At 38.0% G+C, this 15103-nt stretch overlaps 2 protein-coding genes across 4 annotated transcripts in view; both read left to right on the top strand.

Annotated features, from left to right (window-relative positions):
* Window positions 1–834, top strand: part of LOC133709969 (uncharacterized) — a 35110-nt gene extending 34276 nt beyond the window's left edge. For 2 of the 3 annotated variants that reach the window (XM_062135932.1, XM_062135934.1), the window contains 2 exons: window positions 116–367; window positions 497–834. In XM_062135932.1, the coding sequence (XP_061991916.1) occupies window positions 116–262 (147 nt within the window). In that variant the 3' untranslated portion in view covers window positions 263–367; window positions 497–834. Of the gene's footprint in view, window positions 1–115; window positions 368–480 lie in introns of all 3 variants that reach the window. The other variant, XM_062135933.1, reaches the window with a different exon arrangement.
* An 11051-nt stretch (window positions 835–11885) lies between these two features.
* LOC133709970 (zinc finger BED domain-containing protein RICESLEEPER 2-like) lies at window positions 11886–14465 on the top strand. The gene is made up of 3 exons (XM_062135935.1): window positions 11886–12024; window positions 12425–14039; window positions 14160–14465. Exon 2 carries the CDS (start codon window positions 12427–12429, stop codon window positions 14026–14028), a length of 1602 nt encoding a protein of 533 aa, XP_061991919.1. The 5' UTR covers window positions 11886–12024; window positions 12425–12426; the 3' UTR covers window positions 14029–14039; window positions 14160–14465.
* The last annotated feature ends 638 nt before the right edge of the window (window positions 14466–15103 follow it).

The following is a 15103-nucleotide window of genomic DNA, read 5'->3' as shown; positions in this document are numbered from 1 at the left end:
ATACTGTTGTAGCTGATAAATACTGATCTGTTAAAGGTGACTCATGACAGCCTGCATTACTTCCTCACAACTGGGGTTTTACTAATCAAAACTTCTGCTTTGCAATGTTATTCAGGAAAGGCCAACAAAAAATGTGACAAAGCCATATTCACCGCTTGCTGATAGCACCGGTGCTGAAGTTAACCCAAAAGAAGGGCTTAGCTCCTTGTCACCCCGACCGATGCCACTTCCTCGTTCAATGTTTGGCAGGAGTGCCAACTGAGTTTTGAAATCATTTCTCGTGGGGAAATATGCTTTTTGGCTACCTGCTATGGTTAAATCACAAGATCCAAATTAATAGGGTTTTGTTTAGCCAGCATCGCGTCTGGTACGTATCCTAGTTATTGCATAAATGATTATTACAGTAACTTTTAGTGATTTTTATATTATCCACTCTTTGTTGGCGATCTATAATTTACATTAAATTCTAACTTTTCCAAGATCTCTGTCTTTTTAGGTAATGAAGAATGAAGTGGTTTGTGATGTAAGAACTCATCCGAGGATTACTAAACATTGATCTGTGACCAGGTTATTACAAACTTGTACAGGTTTTGACATTCCATGTGTATATATATATATATATATATATATGTCTTAGAGTAGTCGATGTATACGTACAACTTTACTAAAGGCAGTCAGCTTAAAAGATCTGCACACATTGTAGGTCAGCTCCATATATGATGCAATATTATTGACAGATGGGCTTAGGAGGTAGATTCCTAGATGTTACACCTTGTTTCGTGTACAATGTGTCTATGAATTGCTTTCATAGAAAAAGTTTCATCAATTCAATTATGAGTTGTATTAACTCACCCTCCCTCCAACACCACCGAGTTCAATTGAAACCATTACCAACTTGGGAATATCCTGAATGTAGCAAATCCCAAAATAGTAATACTGTTCCATCAATAACTTAAAAAATTATTGCTAGCTTCATAATATAAGAAAATGGTCACTCATGATTATTCCTATCTGTTACGACTGCCCAACAAATGTGAACATGCTGGCAGTCTAAATATTTTCTCCAACAATGTAAAATCAAAGGCCTTGTGAGCAACAGTATGATCTAAAAGGGGATGGCTATTGAGGAATTTGGCTACGTATGTGTTAACTGAAGTTTTTTTTTTTTGGGATACGAAAAGTAACATTACAAACTAGAACCTCTAGTACAACCCAATCCTTTAACGGTCGAATAGAACTGCATTCCAATATGAAGGGGGTAAGATCCATCCAACTCTCTTCTCCTTGTAACAGAAGTAATAACCAACTATTTTCTTTTGTTAACAAGCTCTCCCTAGTCAAAAGCTGGATTGATCGAGTAAAAATAAAAGGTTTTGAGAGCATGTTCATTGTGGGTTTGATTTGGTTTTGAAGTCTGCACGAATTCTTAATTAGCAGGCAGTAGTTGGGTTTCAGTATTTTGAATACCCAGAAATTAATGGGAGTAAGAAAGATATCATCCAAAAAAGTCCAACAGTTTTCCTATAATTTCTGTATTATAGGGAAGCAAAAGTCAAAGGTTTAGCCTATTTTTCTTCTCAAACTCCAACAAATTCCCTATTTTACAACAATCTCTAAAATCTCCATATTCTTCCTTAAAATTTTAGAGTTTGCTGTAAATGGGAATTTGGTTTTCTCTTTCCTCACTTTCCCTAAAATAGGGATAGAATCTGTTGGAGCAAAAGAGGCTTATTTTTCCCTAAAGTAGAGAAAAATCAAAATATAGGGAATCTGTTGGAGTTGCTTTGCTTCCCTATATTTTAATTTCTCTCTAGAGCAACTCCAACAGCTTCCCTATATTTTATTTTTTTTCTATTTTAGGAAAAAAATTAAACTCTTTTGCTCCAACAGATTCCCTATAAACAATCTCCATTTTAGGGATAGTGAGGAGAGAGAAAACAAAATTTTCTAAATTTACAGCAATCTCTAAAATTTAAGGAAGAATTATGGAGATTTTAGAGATTGCTGTAAAATAGTGAATCTATTGGAGTTGGAGAAAAAAAATTACTTAAAGTTTTGACTTTTGCTTCCCTATAATACAAAAATTATAGGGAAATTATTGGAGTTGCTCTAATAGACGAGGACAAAGGAAGTCAATATGGGTTCCAATGGGTTGTTGAGCAACTCCAACAACTTCCCTATAATTTCTGTATAATAGGAAAACAAAAGTCAAAGCTTTAGCATATTTTTCTTCTCTAAGCAACTCCAACAGCTTCCCTATAATTTCTGTATAATAGGGAAGCAAGAGTCAAAACTTTAGCATCTTTTTCTTCTCCAACTCCAACAGATTCCCTATTTTACAGCAATCTCTAAAATCTTCATATTCTTCCTTAAAATTTTAGAGATTGCTGTAAATATAGGGAATTTGATTTTCTTTTTCCTCACTTTCCCTAAAATAGGGATAGTTATAGGGAATCTGTTGGAGCAAAAGAAACTCATTTTTCCCTAAAATAGAGAAAAATCAAAATATGGGGAAACTGTTGGAGTTAAGCAGATTCCCTATATTACAGCAATCTCTAAAATCTCCATATTCTTCCTTAAAATTTTAGAGATTGCTGTAAATATAGGGAATTTTGTTTTCTCTTTCCTCACTTTTCCTAAAATAGGGAATCTGTTGGAGCAAAAGAAGCTCATTTTTCCCTAAAGTAGAGAAAAATCAAAATATGAGGAACCAGTTGGAGTTGCTCATGTCAAGCAACCTGCAGGACCTGCTGTTCCCAATCAAAGTACATCCGTTTTCTCGGTGTTGAGCGGCTGATAGCCGTAGGATTTGGGGCCGTTGAGCTCGTGAGCGAGCGAGCGGTGGAGATTGAAGTTGGCGCGGAACATGAGGATGGATGAGGAGTTTCTCCGGCGACTCCTTTTGTCTCCGGGGCGGCGGCATTGGTTCGACTCTGCTCATCTGAAACGGCTGCGTTGGAGGAGTTGCTGGAAGAGCAGCTTGGAGATCTGGAAAGAGAGAGAGACGTGTGAGTGAGAGACTGGGAGTGATGGAGACGTTAATTAGTGGCATTGCGTAATATAATGGTAATTTTGCCCTGTTTTTAGGTTAAATGGGGTTGATGGGATTGTTTCTTGTTGGTGGGGTGACGGGAAAGTTCAATGACTCTAATTGTCACTTGTATTCATCTTAATTGTTCTCAACAAAAATCCAAGACCCTGCCATTGTGTTTTTTCGGTGAAAAAGAAAAAATAATGCTACAAAGTGAGCTCTCTCGATCTTAAACAACCAATGCCAGACATATCTAAATATAGTGCTTTCTGAGCTTGAGTAGGTAGTCTTCTTACCTTTCTGATCAAACCAAGAGGTTGTAGATGAGTAGGGAGAAAAGACCATACACATTTAGAGTAAGAGCAGTGGAGGAGTCATTTGCAGAGTCATGAGCTTCCGGGTCTTCATTCAAAGTGTCTATGCCCCTCTTCCTTGAGCTTTTGTAAGAAGGTGGAGTTGCAAATGCAGATTGTTCCAGATCACCGTGTAGGCAGGCCATGGTCAAATACACCAGGTTCGTAACGCTCCATATCAGTATTATCCCCTTCCATAGCATGATCTTGACCAGCATCATCAACCATCACCATAGGATAATAGATCATGTATATCATTAGGGCGAATGGTAATACAAGAATTGAAAGTAGCATCATGAGGAGCAGTATATCCAAGATAGCCATAGTAAGTATCAAATTCATCTGTGTCATCATTACATTCATCAGCAGAAGAAATGATAGTGATATTATTAGGATCTGGTACATAATTAAAAGCGTCATATCTAGCTTCATGTTTGTCTCCAGAATTCCAGTTGGAGGACCTCAGATCATCAATCTGAACCTCAACTTTGACACACAATTGGAATGACAGATCAGTGCTTTTCGCCCCCGGAGAGAGAAATTTGTGGACATTAGGATGCAAATGCTGACGAGAGTGATATGTTTGGGATCGATTTCTTCATAAAAAACTAAAAAGTAGAAACACCAAGAAAAAAAGAATATGTATCAGAAAAGTACATGATCTAGTAACTAGGGAAGTAACAAAAAAACACTGAGCTATGCCCCATTATTAACTCATGAAACTTTAGTTGGAATTTTAGGAGAATGCTTGGTGTATCAATAATGAGAATGTTGGAATCAAAAGCAGTTTAGGAGAATACTTGGAGTCAGGGCCAGTCCTGAGATTCTAACCACCTGAGGCAAAGAATTAAAATGTGGTCTTTTATATATATATATACACACACACACACACACACAGTCCTTCTCAGGTAAGGATATCCTTACCTTAGCCTTAGGAATGGATTTTCAGTTTTTGACCACTTTTCGATCACATATTCACATTTTAACCATTCAGTTTTTAGGTCCTAATATATAGATCACTTCTACAAATTTTCAACCAAATTGATGATTGTTAAGGCATTCAAAGCTGCAATTTACAATAATGAACACGAACGGTTCTGGTTCGACAGATTCGGTTCGTTCATTGGTTTAATCGAGTTCGATACATTAACGATCATCAACTTGGCTGAAAATTTGCAGAAGTGATCTATACATTAGGACCTAAAAACTGAACGGTTAAGATGTGAATATGTGATCGAAAAGTAGTCAAAAACTTGAAATCCGTTCCTAAGCTAAGGTAAGGACATCCTTAGCCAAGGACTCTGCGTATATATATATATATATATATATATATATATATATATATATATATATATATATATATATAATGCCCGTTCTAGAGAGGATATCCTTACTTTAAGAATTGAGAATTTTACTATTTTACAGTAATATATGATCTAATTCAATGATTTCAACCGTTGATCATTTAAATCTCTATGCAAGATTTGTGTACAAAAAATCAACCAAATCCATAATTATTTGGTCATTCAAAATTGTATATACAAAACAAATGTAGTCCGTTAAATAAAATTAAAACGAACATTGTGCTAATGAAATGGTTAAACGTTTTCTGATTTGACTAATCTTTTGTAGGACTCATATGTATTTATATAGCTAGAGAATGAATGGATTAGATTATAAAACTACATGCTAAAAATTAAAACATCCTTACTTTTCAAGTTTAAATAGGTCTTCTCTAGATCCTCCATATATATATTTATATATATATATACAGATCCTATCCAGAGCGGAGCTCCGCTTTGAAAATTAACGTGTGAAATTCGAGTTTTCGGTCACTTTTCGGTCGCATATCCACATCTCGACCGTTCAGTTTTTAGATACTAGTGTATAGATCGTCTCTGCAAATTTTCAGCCAAAATGATGATCGTTAAGGCATTGACAAGTGCCTTAAAGCTAGTACGGTTCAGGTTGACAGATTCAGTCCGTCCATTGGTTTAAACGAGTTAGATGTCTTAATGATCATCAATTTGGCTGAAGAGATGATCTATACAGTAGTACCTAAAAACTGAACGGTCGAGATGTGTGCCAAATAATTTGCAGAGATGATATATATATATTTGCGCCAAATAACAGTATAACATCATGTATTTTGAATAAAAGTAACTATGAAATTAATAACAAAATATCAGTATATGAATATTTATTCCTACATAAATTTCAGAAATACAAAACATGAGTGATTGAGGAGAGAAAAAAAAACTGAATGGGTGAAGCAAGGTTCATTTGGGCCCAAGGATTGACTTAAGTCACTTAACTAATTAAAAAAAAAGAAAAAGAAAAATGTGAAACACGAGCGAGATTTGAATCTTGATTAGGCCTCCGTAGACCAACATCACTTCCGCTGGAGCAACACATCACTTGGTATTTATGAAAGCAAATAATCTATATATACTCTATATCATATATACAGAACTTCTGAGGCCCCCGGAGCAGGTGGCCTGAAGCGGCAGCCCTCAGGGTCGGCCATGCTTGGAGTGTTTGGTTAAAATTTTACTGAAATTGGCTCATTATTATGTTTTTTAATGGTTGAAAGCTACATTCGATCTGTAACTTATTTTGCATCTGCCATCTCAAATGGCACCCCATATTCGAGGCCTACTTGTTGCTCTTCATGTTCCGTGCAATACTGTTTTCCATTTTCTTTGTCTTGAATGCTCGTATCTGGGGTGAGAAGTCATTTGGTGTAGTGCCATTTGTAACCATGTTTGCTCTGTGTTAAGGGCTATACTTGTAACCGCAAGCAACCTTGTCCAAGGTCATTAATTAGTTAAGCTTTTGGTTGGATGCTTGTGTGCGAGGAGTGTTTTGGTAATTTATAATTTATGTATTTTATTTTATTTAGCATTTAGTCTCCTCGGCCAAATGGATGTTTTTCCCTGCCTTGTCATTTAAGCTCGTTATGCTCTTTAGGGAGAGGTTCCTAGTCAACATAGTTTGAACTACGGAACTAGTATTAGGTAAACACATGTACTTTTGCCCCCCTTGACGTCTTTTATTAATAAAAGAGGAATTATTCAATCATCTGTGTCCCGTGAAATTGTTTCTTGATATTTCCTTTCGATTATCCATTTGTTCATCGTGGTTGTCCAACATTTATATAATTGTGTTCTTGACATTTATATAATTGTGTTCTTGCTTGCTGCTAGCATCATTTTAATATCGTGTGACTTTCATATTGTTCCTTGCAAGGTACTCACTTGGTTGACTTGCCTAACAGCAAGTATCGCGCGTCCTCTTTGAACATCACAAAGTTAGGCCCGTGAGACTATGGTATTTTTATGGTTTGGCATTTCAATTTCACTTATTTTATTGGTGCCTATATATGGGTTTTAGGAAGCTAGCTAGCTAGCAATTGATCGAGGATCCTATGAACACCAATAAGATCCCTAGGCAAGTGCCAGAACAAGTTCGGTACATGAATCCAGCTTTTCCTATCCAGTTTGCACATATATACATCAATTTTTTGAAGCTATAGCACCTAGCTCTTGCTGTTGATTGGCATCGTGTAGATATGGGGCAAATCCTTTACCTAGTTGTACTAACTTTCCTGGCCAATACTGCGTTAAGGTAAGATTTCTATTTTCAATTATTGTATTACGTACTCTATTTCTATTTTCAAATTACACAGCTAAATTTCCTAGATATTGTTTGGAACATGAGGATGATGAGGATCGAGTTTCTCCAACAACGGTCCACATACTCCTTTTGTCTCTGGGGAGGCGGCATTGGTTCAACTCCACTTGTCTAGAACGACAGTGTTGGAGGAGTTCCTGGAAGAGTAGCGTGGAGCTTTGGAAAGAGAGAGAGACATTTGAGTGAGAGACTGAGAGTGATGAAGACGCTAATTAGTGGCATTGTGTAATGTAACTGTGTAATAATAGTAATTTTGCCCTGTTTTAGGTTAAAAGCGGTTTAGGGGAATCTTTTTTTTTTTTTTTAGGTTGACGGGAAAGTTTTCTGAATTGGACTTGTGGATCAATGACTCTAATTGTCACTTGTATTCATCTTAATTGTTCTCAACAAAAATCTAAGACCCTGCCCAAACCTAGAACTAAGGTGAGGCCCAAGAGACAGCTGACTCAGGCCCAAAATATTATTTTACACCATATATATATATATATATATATATATATATATATAGATCTTATCCAGAGCGGAGCTCTGCTTTGAAATTAACGTATGAAGTTCGAGTTTTGGATCACTTTTCGGTCGCATATCCACATCTCGACCGTTCAGTTTTTAGGTACTAGTGTATAGATCATCTCTGCAAATTTTCAGCCAAAATGATGATCGTTAAGGAATTGATAACTGCCTTAAAGCTAGTACGGTTCAGGTTGACAGATTCAGTCCGTCCATTGGTTTAAACTAGTTAGATACCTTAACGATCATCAATTTAGCTGAAAATTTGCAGAGATGATCTATACACTAGTACTTAAAAACTAAACAGTCGAGATGTGGATATGCGACCAAAAAGTGACCAAAAACTCGAACTTCACATGTTAATTTCAAAGCGGAGCTCCGCTCTGGATTGGATATGTATATATATATATATATAGAAGTTTGCTCAGGTGCGGATATCCGCACCGAAGAAAAAGGTGCGGATTTCCAGTTTTGACCCACTTTCCAATCACATTTTTACATCTTAGCCGTTCAGTTTTTAGATCCTAATGTATAGATCATCTCTGCAAAATTTCAGCCAATTTGATGATCGTTAAGAATTGCAATTTACACGAACGGACTGAATCTGTCGAACTGGAACCGTTCGTATTTATAATGGTAGAGTCTGTTGGGGGTTGAAGTAGTTGCCTCACATGAAAAATATCTTGGTCTTCCGACCTATGTAGGACGGAAGAAGACTTCTACTTTTCAGTATATTAAGCAGAATTTGTCTAAAAAGATTTCTCACTGGCAAGGTAAATTTCTCAGCGGTGCGGGTAAAGATATTCTCATTCGGGTAGTTGCTCAGGCTCTACCTACTTATGCAATGAGTGTTTTCCAATTAACTACGGGCTTCTGTGAAGATTTGGAACAAATGTGTGCAAGATTTTGGTGGGGAAGCACAACTGATAAAAGGAAGATTCATTGGAAGACTTGGAAGGCTTTATGCAACTCTAAGAGGGCAGGAGGACTTGGGTTTCGGAGTTTGTCTACTTTTAACTCCGCAATGCTTGCAAAACAGGCTTGGAGGGTAGTTTCCAATCCGGATTCTCTAGTGGCTTGTATTTATAAAGCCAAATATTTTCCAGGTAGTACTTTTTGGGAAGCACCAACTCATGCTTGTCCATCTTATTCCTGGCGTAGTATTGCTTCAACTAGAGATGTGTTGAAAGCTCAATCCTACTGGCAGATTGGGGATGGTTCACAGGTGAGAGTTTTTTCGGATTGTTGGATACCGGAGCTAGCAACTGGAAGACCTAGTGAAAGTATAGCGTCAATGGGAGCAGTACATTTGGTAAAGGATCTAATAACTGCTACCGGTTATTGGGATGTGCCGCTTCTTCATCAGTTGTTCACATTGGAGGAGGTGGAGGTTATTTTGCGGATTCCATTGAGTAACCGAGCTGTGGAGGATCGTTTAGTTTGGAAGTTGGCTAAGGATGGTCAATTCTCAGTCAAGTCTACTTATAATCATTCGGTGCAGGCCGATCCTAATATAGTTCCGTTTGATCTTCCTGTGAATGAGCGGTTTTGGCAGAAGCTTTGGAGGGTGATGTTCCGAATTCAGCCAAGATATATATTTGGAAGGTCAGTCATGATATTCTTCCCTCAATGGAACGTCTACATTCACGACGGGTTCTAATGGAGTCACAAACATGTGTACTGTGTGAGCAGAGTCAAGAAACCACTTTTCATCTTTGCCAACAGTGTCCCTATTCTAAACAAGTCCTCCAATCTCATGGGGTGCTTGGCCAGCTTTGCTACAGTTCTCAAGTTGAGGGTTTGGATATTATTAGATGGTTACAGTTCTGTGTGCAGGAACTTTCATTACAAGATTTGGGGATCCTAATTTGCTTGCTCTGGGAGATTTGGAGGGAGAGAAACCACAGAGTGTGGGAACAAAAGAAGAGTGCAGCTTGTGATGTCGTTTTGAAAGCTATGTCACGCTTACAAGAGTTTGGTTTCCACAACTCAAAACCGGTTAATTCGAATGCTAGAAGGTCCAGAGGAGTGAGGTGGTCTGCTCCACCAGTAGGAGTCACTAAAGTGAATGTGGACGGGGCATTTAATCTTACTACCAGAAAAGGAGGGATAGGTTTTGTCGTCCGGAACTCGGAGGGACAAATGTTAGCTAGTGGTGGCCGACCTTTATCCGGATTGGTATCAGCGGAGCATGCTGAATTATTGGCCTGTCGAATGGCTATTGAATTCATACTGCAACAGGGGATTAGTCCTGCAGTAGTGGAGACTGATGCATTGGTGGTGCAACGTCAAATTGTGGAGCATGGTGGGAATAATACATCGGTTCTGGGTCGTTTATATGAAGATTTGGCTGCATGTTTGGCAGCACATACAGATTTATCGATTACGTACAAGGGTAGAGCGGCTAATATGGCAGCTCATACTTTGGCTGCACATGCGTGTGCTGCATCTCAAGTTTTTTTCTTTTTTTCTACTCCGTCTTTTCTTCAAGCTGCTATTGCAGCTGATCTTTCATTGATGTAAGTTTCTGTTATTAATAAAGGGCTGACCTCCTTTCCTCAAAAAAAAAAAAATTTAACTTTCACTTAGATACTCTGTTAGAGATGCTCTTAGCTTATTTTTATAGTTCTAATTTGGAACATCTTTAGCTTGATCTTTTAAATTTTGGTTTGTAACATCTTTGGTCTTATTATGTGAATGTAAATATTTTGGATATTACATTTATTTGCTATTTCGTTGTTGGATTTTGAGTTTATAGGTTTATTTTAGGAAAATTATTCCCAAAAAAAATAAAAAAAAAATTGAATACGTACTATGATTAGAGGGCTCAACTTTTAAAATTCGTCTCAAGTATGAAAATCTTAGGTTTGGCTCTGACCCTGCCATTGTGTTTATTCGATGAAAAAGAGAAAATAATGCTACAAAGTAGCTCCTCTTAAACAACCAATGCCAGACATCTAAATTCAGTGACTCTGAGCTTAAGTGGTCAAACACTGGAAAGAAAAATTGATGGGAATTGCAATTTCCCATGCCATGGAAAGAGCAAGGAATTGATTGCATTTCATTTTCTTTCTACGAACCAAATGAGGTCTCAAGGAGCCTCATGGTTTCATTCACAATCTGCATTTGGAATGCTATTCACTCAATTCATGTAGATGAAATTGCAATTTAAGTCTATTAAGATCTAAGAATCAAAGTTGTATGTGGAAAGACAATAACGTTTACTTAGTTAGCTAAAAATTACCGTAACATACATACATACATACATACATACATACATACATACATATATGTGTGTGTGTGTAGGAGCCGGATCATAAGCGGACGTCCGCAACCCAAAAAAAGTGTGGACGTCCCTCCTCCGGCGTCGAGAAGGTGACGATGGCTGCGCTGCGGTTGCCAGACCAGAACCAGGCCTCGATGTCGAGCCTCTGCTTGCCCTTGGAGTCGTCGATGAAGAGTTCGAAGTCGACCTCGATGAGGTTCCATGGTTTCAGGTGAGCTCGCTGCCCACACCTTCGATTCCAATCAGCTGAGCCTTCGCCTTGATGGTGACGCGCGCTGTCCGGGATGTCCAGAGGGTTCGTCCTGCAACCGCAACGCAACCATCTCCTCCTTCTCGACGCCGGAGGAGGGACGTCCGCACTTTTTATGGGTTGCGGATGTCTGCTTCTGAACGGCTCCATATATATATATATATATATAGTCTTTCTATGCTAAGACCTTCCGTTAACTACAGTCATTACTTAGGCATTATTGCTTCTTTTTTTTTGACTCTGGATGACAATGTAACTCCCCACCCTACCCCACCTCATCCCTGATGTCAGTGAGATTTGAACCCGTGACCTCCACAGTGTTAGTTAGGCTAGCTAACCAACAGGCTACGGCTCACCGACACTTAGGCATTATTGCTCAACATGATGCATATACAACCGTTGTTATTGAATTCTTTATTTATTTTTAATTTTCGTTTTATCCATGTATGTGAAATTTGAGTCTTTATATCATTTTCACAGCATTGGTTATCTAGAATAACAGTTATAGACAAGTATGAAAAGGATAGTAAACAGGTGAGTAATTCAGTTGGTGAAATTGTTCAAACCAATTGATGTTATATGGTTGACAGAGAGTTCATAATAAGAGTAAAAACAAGAATAAATATAGGTCTTGATGATTGTGTTCTTTTTAGAAGGGGAATAGGTTTCTCTTATTTTTTCCCTCGAAAATCAAAATGAAAAGACGTCTTCGTTAAATAAGCCCGCCACGCGTACGGTGCCGATGCTACACTATTTATTTTCCCGCTAAACTGAAACCCTAAAGCAAGAGTCTTGTTCACTTCTTACAAAGACCCCAAATTTCCTTGTGTTTTCTTTTCCCCTCGAATTCTCTCCACTTCCTCTGGGTTCGGTTCTTCCTACTAAACCCTAAACGAGATTTCAGGTTTAGCACCAACTCACTTTTTTATGTCTTCATTCTCTTAAGCAAGATAACTAAATATTCAAAACAGTGATCACCCCATGCTTCTCTTTTGGCTTCTTGTACTTGTGTTTTTAATCATGTTACTGTCTGTTTCATTCTTACTTAATTTTTTCATCTGCTGTCTGAAGTTACCTGATTCATTTATAATTTTGATCTATTTTTTTGAGGGATTCATATATTGGTTTATTAGATATTCAGATGTGTGGGTGAGTAAAGGTTATATTTTTACCAATTAGAGTTTTGATTACTTTGATGGGTATTCAGGATTTACTCCCAGATTGTTTTCCTTGTGTACTTTATAATGCAAGACACACAGAACAATGTGTGGGTTTATGTGGTGCCAATTAATTTTGTATTTTAGATATGTCTAGAAGAGTTCCTGGTTATGATGAGCAAAAGGCTGCGAGGGAGTTTGCAAATTTTGCTTGCTCTGCAGACTTTCCACCTCAGATGGTTGAAGATAGACCTTTTAGAGGCTTTCTAGAGTCGCTGAATCCGCAGTTTAAGCTCAGTTTCAATAGGGTGGGGAGTGAATGCATGCAAGTCTATAAGGAAAGGAAAGCAGAAACCAAGAAATTCTTAGTAAACTTCGATGGACGGATTAGCCTCTCCATGGACATATTGAGGCACGAAAGTGGCCGTTGGGATACATTTCGCTGTGATGATTACTTATGCCTTTCTGCACACTTTATTGATGAGAATTGGAAACTGAAAAAGTGGGTTCTTAGCTTCCGGAGTCTTTGGGGTTCGGATGAGTCTGATGATTACATTCCTGAAGGCGATGATTGGGGCATTTTTAAGTTGCTTCAAGATTGGGGAATTCAGAACAAGATATCCACTCTCACTAGGAATAATGAGGATTGCGATGATTCATTGGCTGAGTTTGTGAAAAGTCACATCCAGGACAAGAATCTCCAACTCAATGGTCAGCTGTTTCGTGTGCATTGTTGTGGGGACATGATCAAGACAATGGTGGAGGATGCATTTGAAATGATTAAAGATATCATTTACAAAGTCCGTCAGCTGTATTCTTTTGGGAGGTCATTACCCCTGTGGTATCTCACAACTCACCACCTAAAAGGAGCTCTGCAGCTATGGTCTATGGGAGAGTTCTCTTCACAAGATGTGATTAATGATTACGATGTACCACCCCCTGAGGAATGGAAGAAAGTTGAAGGTGTTTGTTTAATTGCTGACAAGATGTATGAAGTATCAAATGCATTGTTTGAAACCAAGCATCTAACATGTAATGTTTATCTTTATCACCTTGATGAGCTTCGCGAAATTCTGATCCAATCTTCCACCGACTCTGATGAGTTCGTTGCAACATTAGCCAAGGACATGTTGAAGAAGTTTGACAAGTATTGGGATGACATGTTCTTGCTGTTGGCAATATCTGCAGCGCTGGATCCTCGGTTTAAGATGAAATACATAGATTTTGTTTGTTCAAAAGTTAAGGGTATGGAAGGAAGCTCGCAAGCTGCAGCTGTTTTGGTGTCTATGAACAAACTATTTGATGAATATGTGATCCGCTTTCCTGAGAAAGAGAACTTTATATGTGAATCTTCTTCTGATTCTGATTCTGATTCTGGTTCTGATTCAGAAGGAGAGTGTCCTACTGCTGGATGTGCGAATCATACTTTTAGTGTGGTGAAGAACTACGAGCAATTCCTCCAGTTAAGTGATCAGCCTGCAAAGAAATCAGACTTGCATTTCTATTTGGAACAGCCTGTCTTACCTTGGAGTCAGGATTTCGATGCATTGACTTGGTGGAGCACTGCAGGGGCCAGGTATCCTATCCTTTCCAGGATGGCACGCGATTTCTTGGCTATTCCAGTTTCTGTTGCCTCTTCATATGAGGCATTCTATACTGAAGCAAGGCCAGCTGATGAACACGTTGTTTGCTTGAAGCCAGAGTTGATGAATGCCCTAGTGTGTTCTCGAAGCTGGTATTCTAAGCACTGAAAGATGTGAAGGTATTCAATACTAGTTTTCTCTCCTTTTTTTTTTTTTCTTTTGTACTTAGTTGTTTACATTATATCCTTCAAGATGAATTCTCACAAGATTGTTATCTTTTCTATTCATGTGGTGTACAGACAGGTGCATTTTGGGCTGGTGCTCTTGCCTAGCTTATTAGTATCTCTCCTCTTGAAGGCTTGGGAATCAGTTTCATTGAGCGATTGACAATTTGGCAGGAACATCAAGTTCGTTACTTTTGAACTCCATAGGGACATTGAATAGCTATTTTTATTAGTGCTGAAACTTTTTATGGATATGTTCCTCTAGATACTGATCTTTTTGTTGATGTGTGGAGAATATTAATATATGGTAGTTTATGTTCACCTTTTTACCTGTGTCATAATTTTGGTGTAGTGGTGGAAATCCTGGTTATTTGACTTGATCATGACATTGTACCAAGTAGAATTGCAGTCTTGTCTATTTTGATTTCATTATATGCTTCTAATTATTCTTACAAAAAGTGGGAAATGATGCAATGTGTTCCTCAATGCTTAATGTTGCTCTATGTGACAACATTAGAAGCTACGAGCTAAATATTCAATTTTTTTTTAATCTTCTAAAACAGAAAGAAAACTGGCTTCAGACCTTGAGCTTGAGTCTTGGCTAAGGTAAAAACTGTTGTCCAGTAATTGTTGTCAATGCCTCATACATCATTTAAGGAACTTTAGATTTGTATCTCTCTTGTATATGCTGGAGGTCATGCCTTTGGTTGCATGAAACTCCTCGTTCGGAGTAAGAGTGGGTTTACTGAACATTCTTGTGGGTTTGCTCTGGATTCAATTATCACGATTAGTCAATTTACTCACAGATTTGTCTCTCCTCCATACATGCGATAGAGCTTTTCTTGAACTGACCAGCACTTGGGTCACTCAGAGAGAGTCCTCGAGTCTGAGCTTGACAAAGGTTGATACACTTGTCAAGTTATGGTAAGTTCATATACGTTACTGTAATATAAAGAAAGAATCAAGGGAATCAGTTATAAGATACTTTGAGATTCCTAAGCAGCTGAATAGTGGATATA

The sequence above is a fragment of the Rosa rugosa genome, chromosome 5 (genome assembly GCF_958449725.1).
Source record: "Rosa rugosa chromosome 5, drRosRugo1.1, whole genome shotgun sequence".
In the NCBI taxonomy this organism is placed as follows: Eukaryota; Viridiplantae; Streptophyta; class Magnoliopsida; order Rosales; family Rosaceae; genus Rosa; species Rosa rugosa.
This window is presented reverse-complemented; position numbering and strand designations above follow the sequence as displayed.

What these genes read in the sequence shown, in the direction of transcription:
- LOC133709970 (XM_062135935.1), top strand. Translation starts at nt 12,427, where the DNA reads ATGTCTAGAAGAGTTCCTGGTTATGATGAGCAAAAGGCTGCGAGGGAG.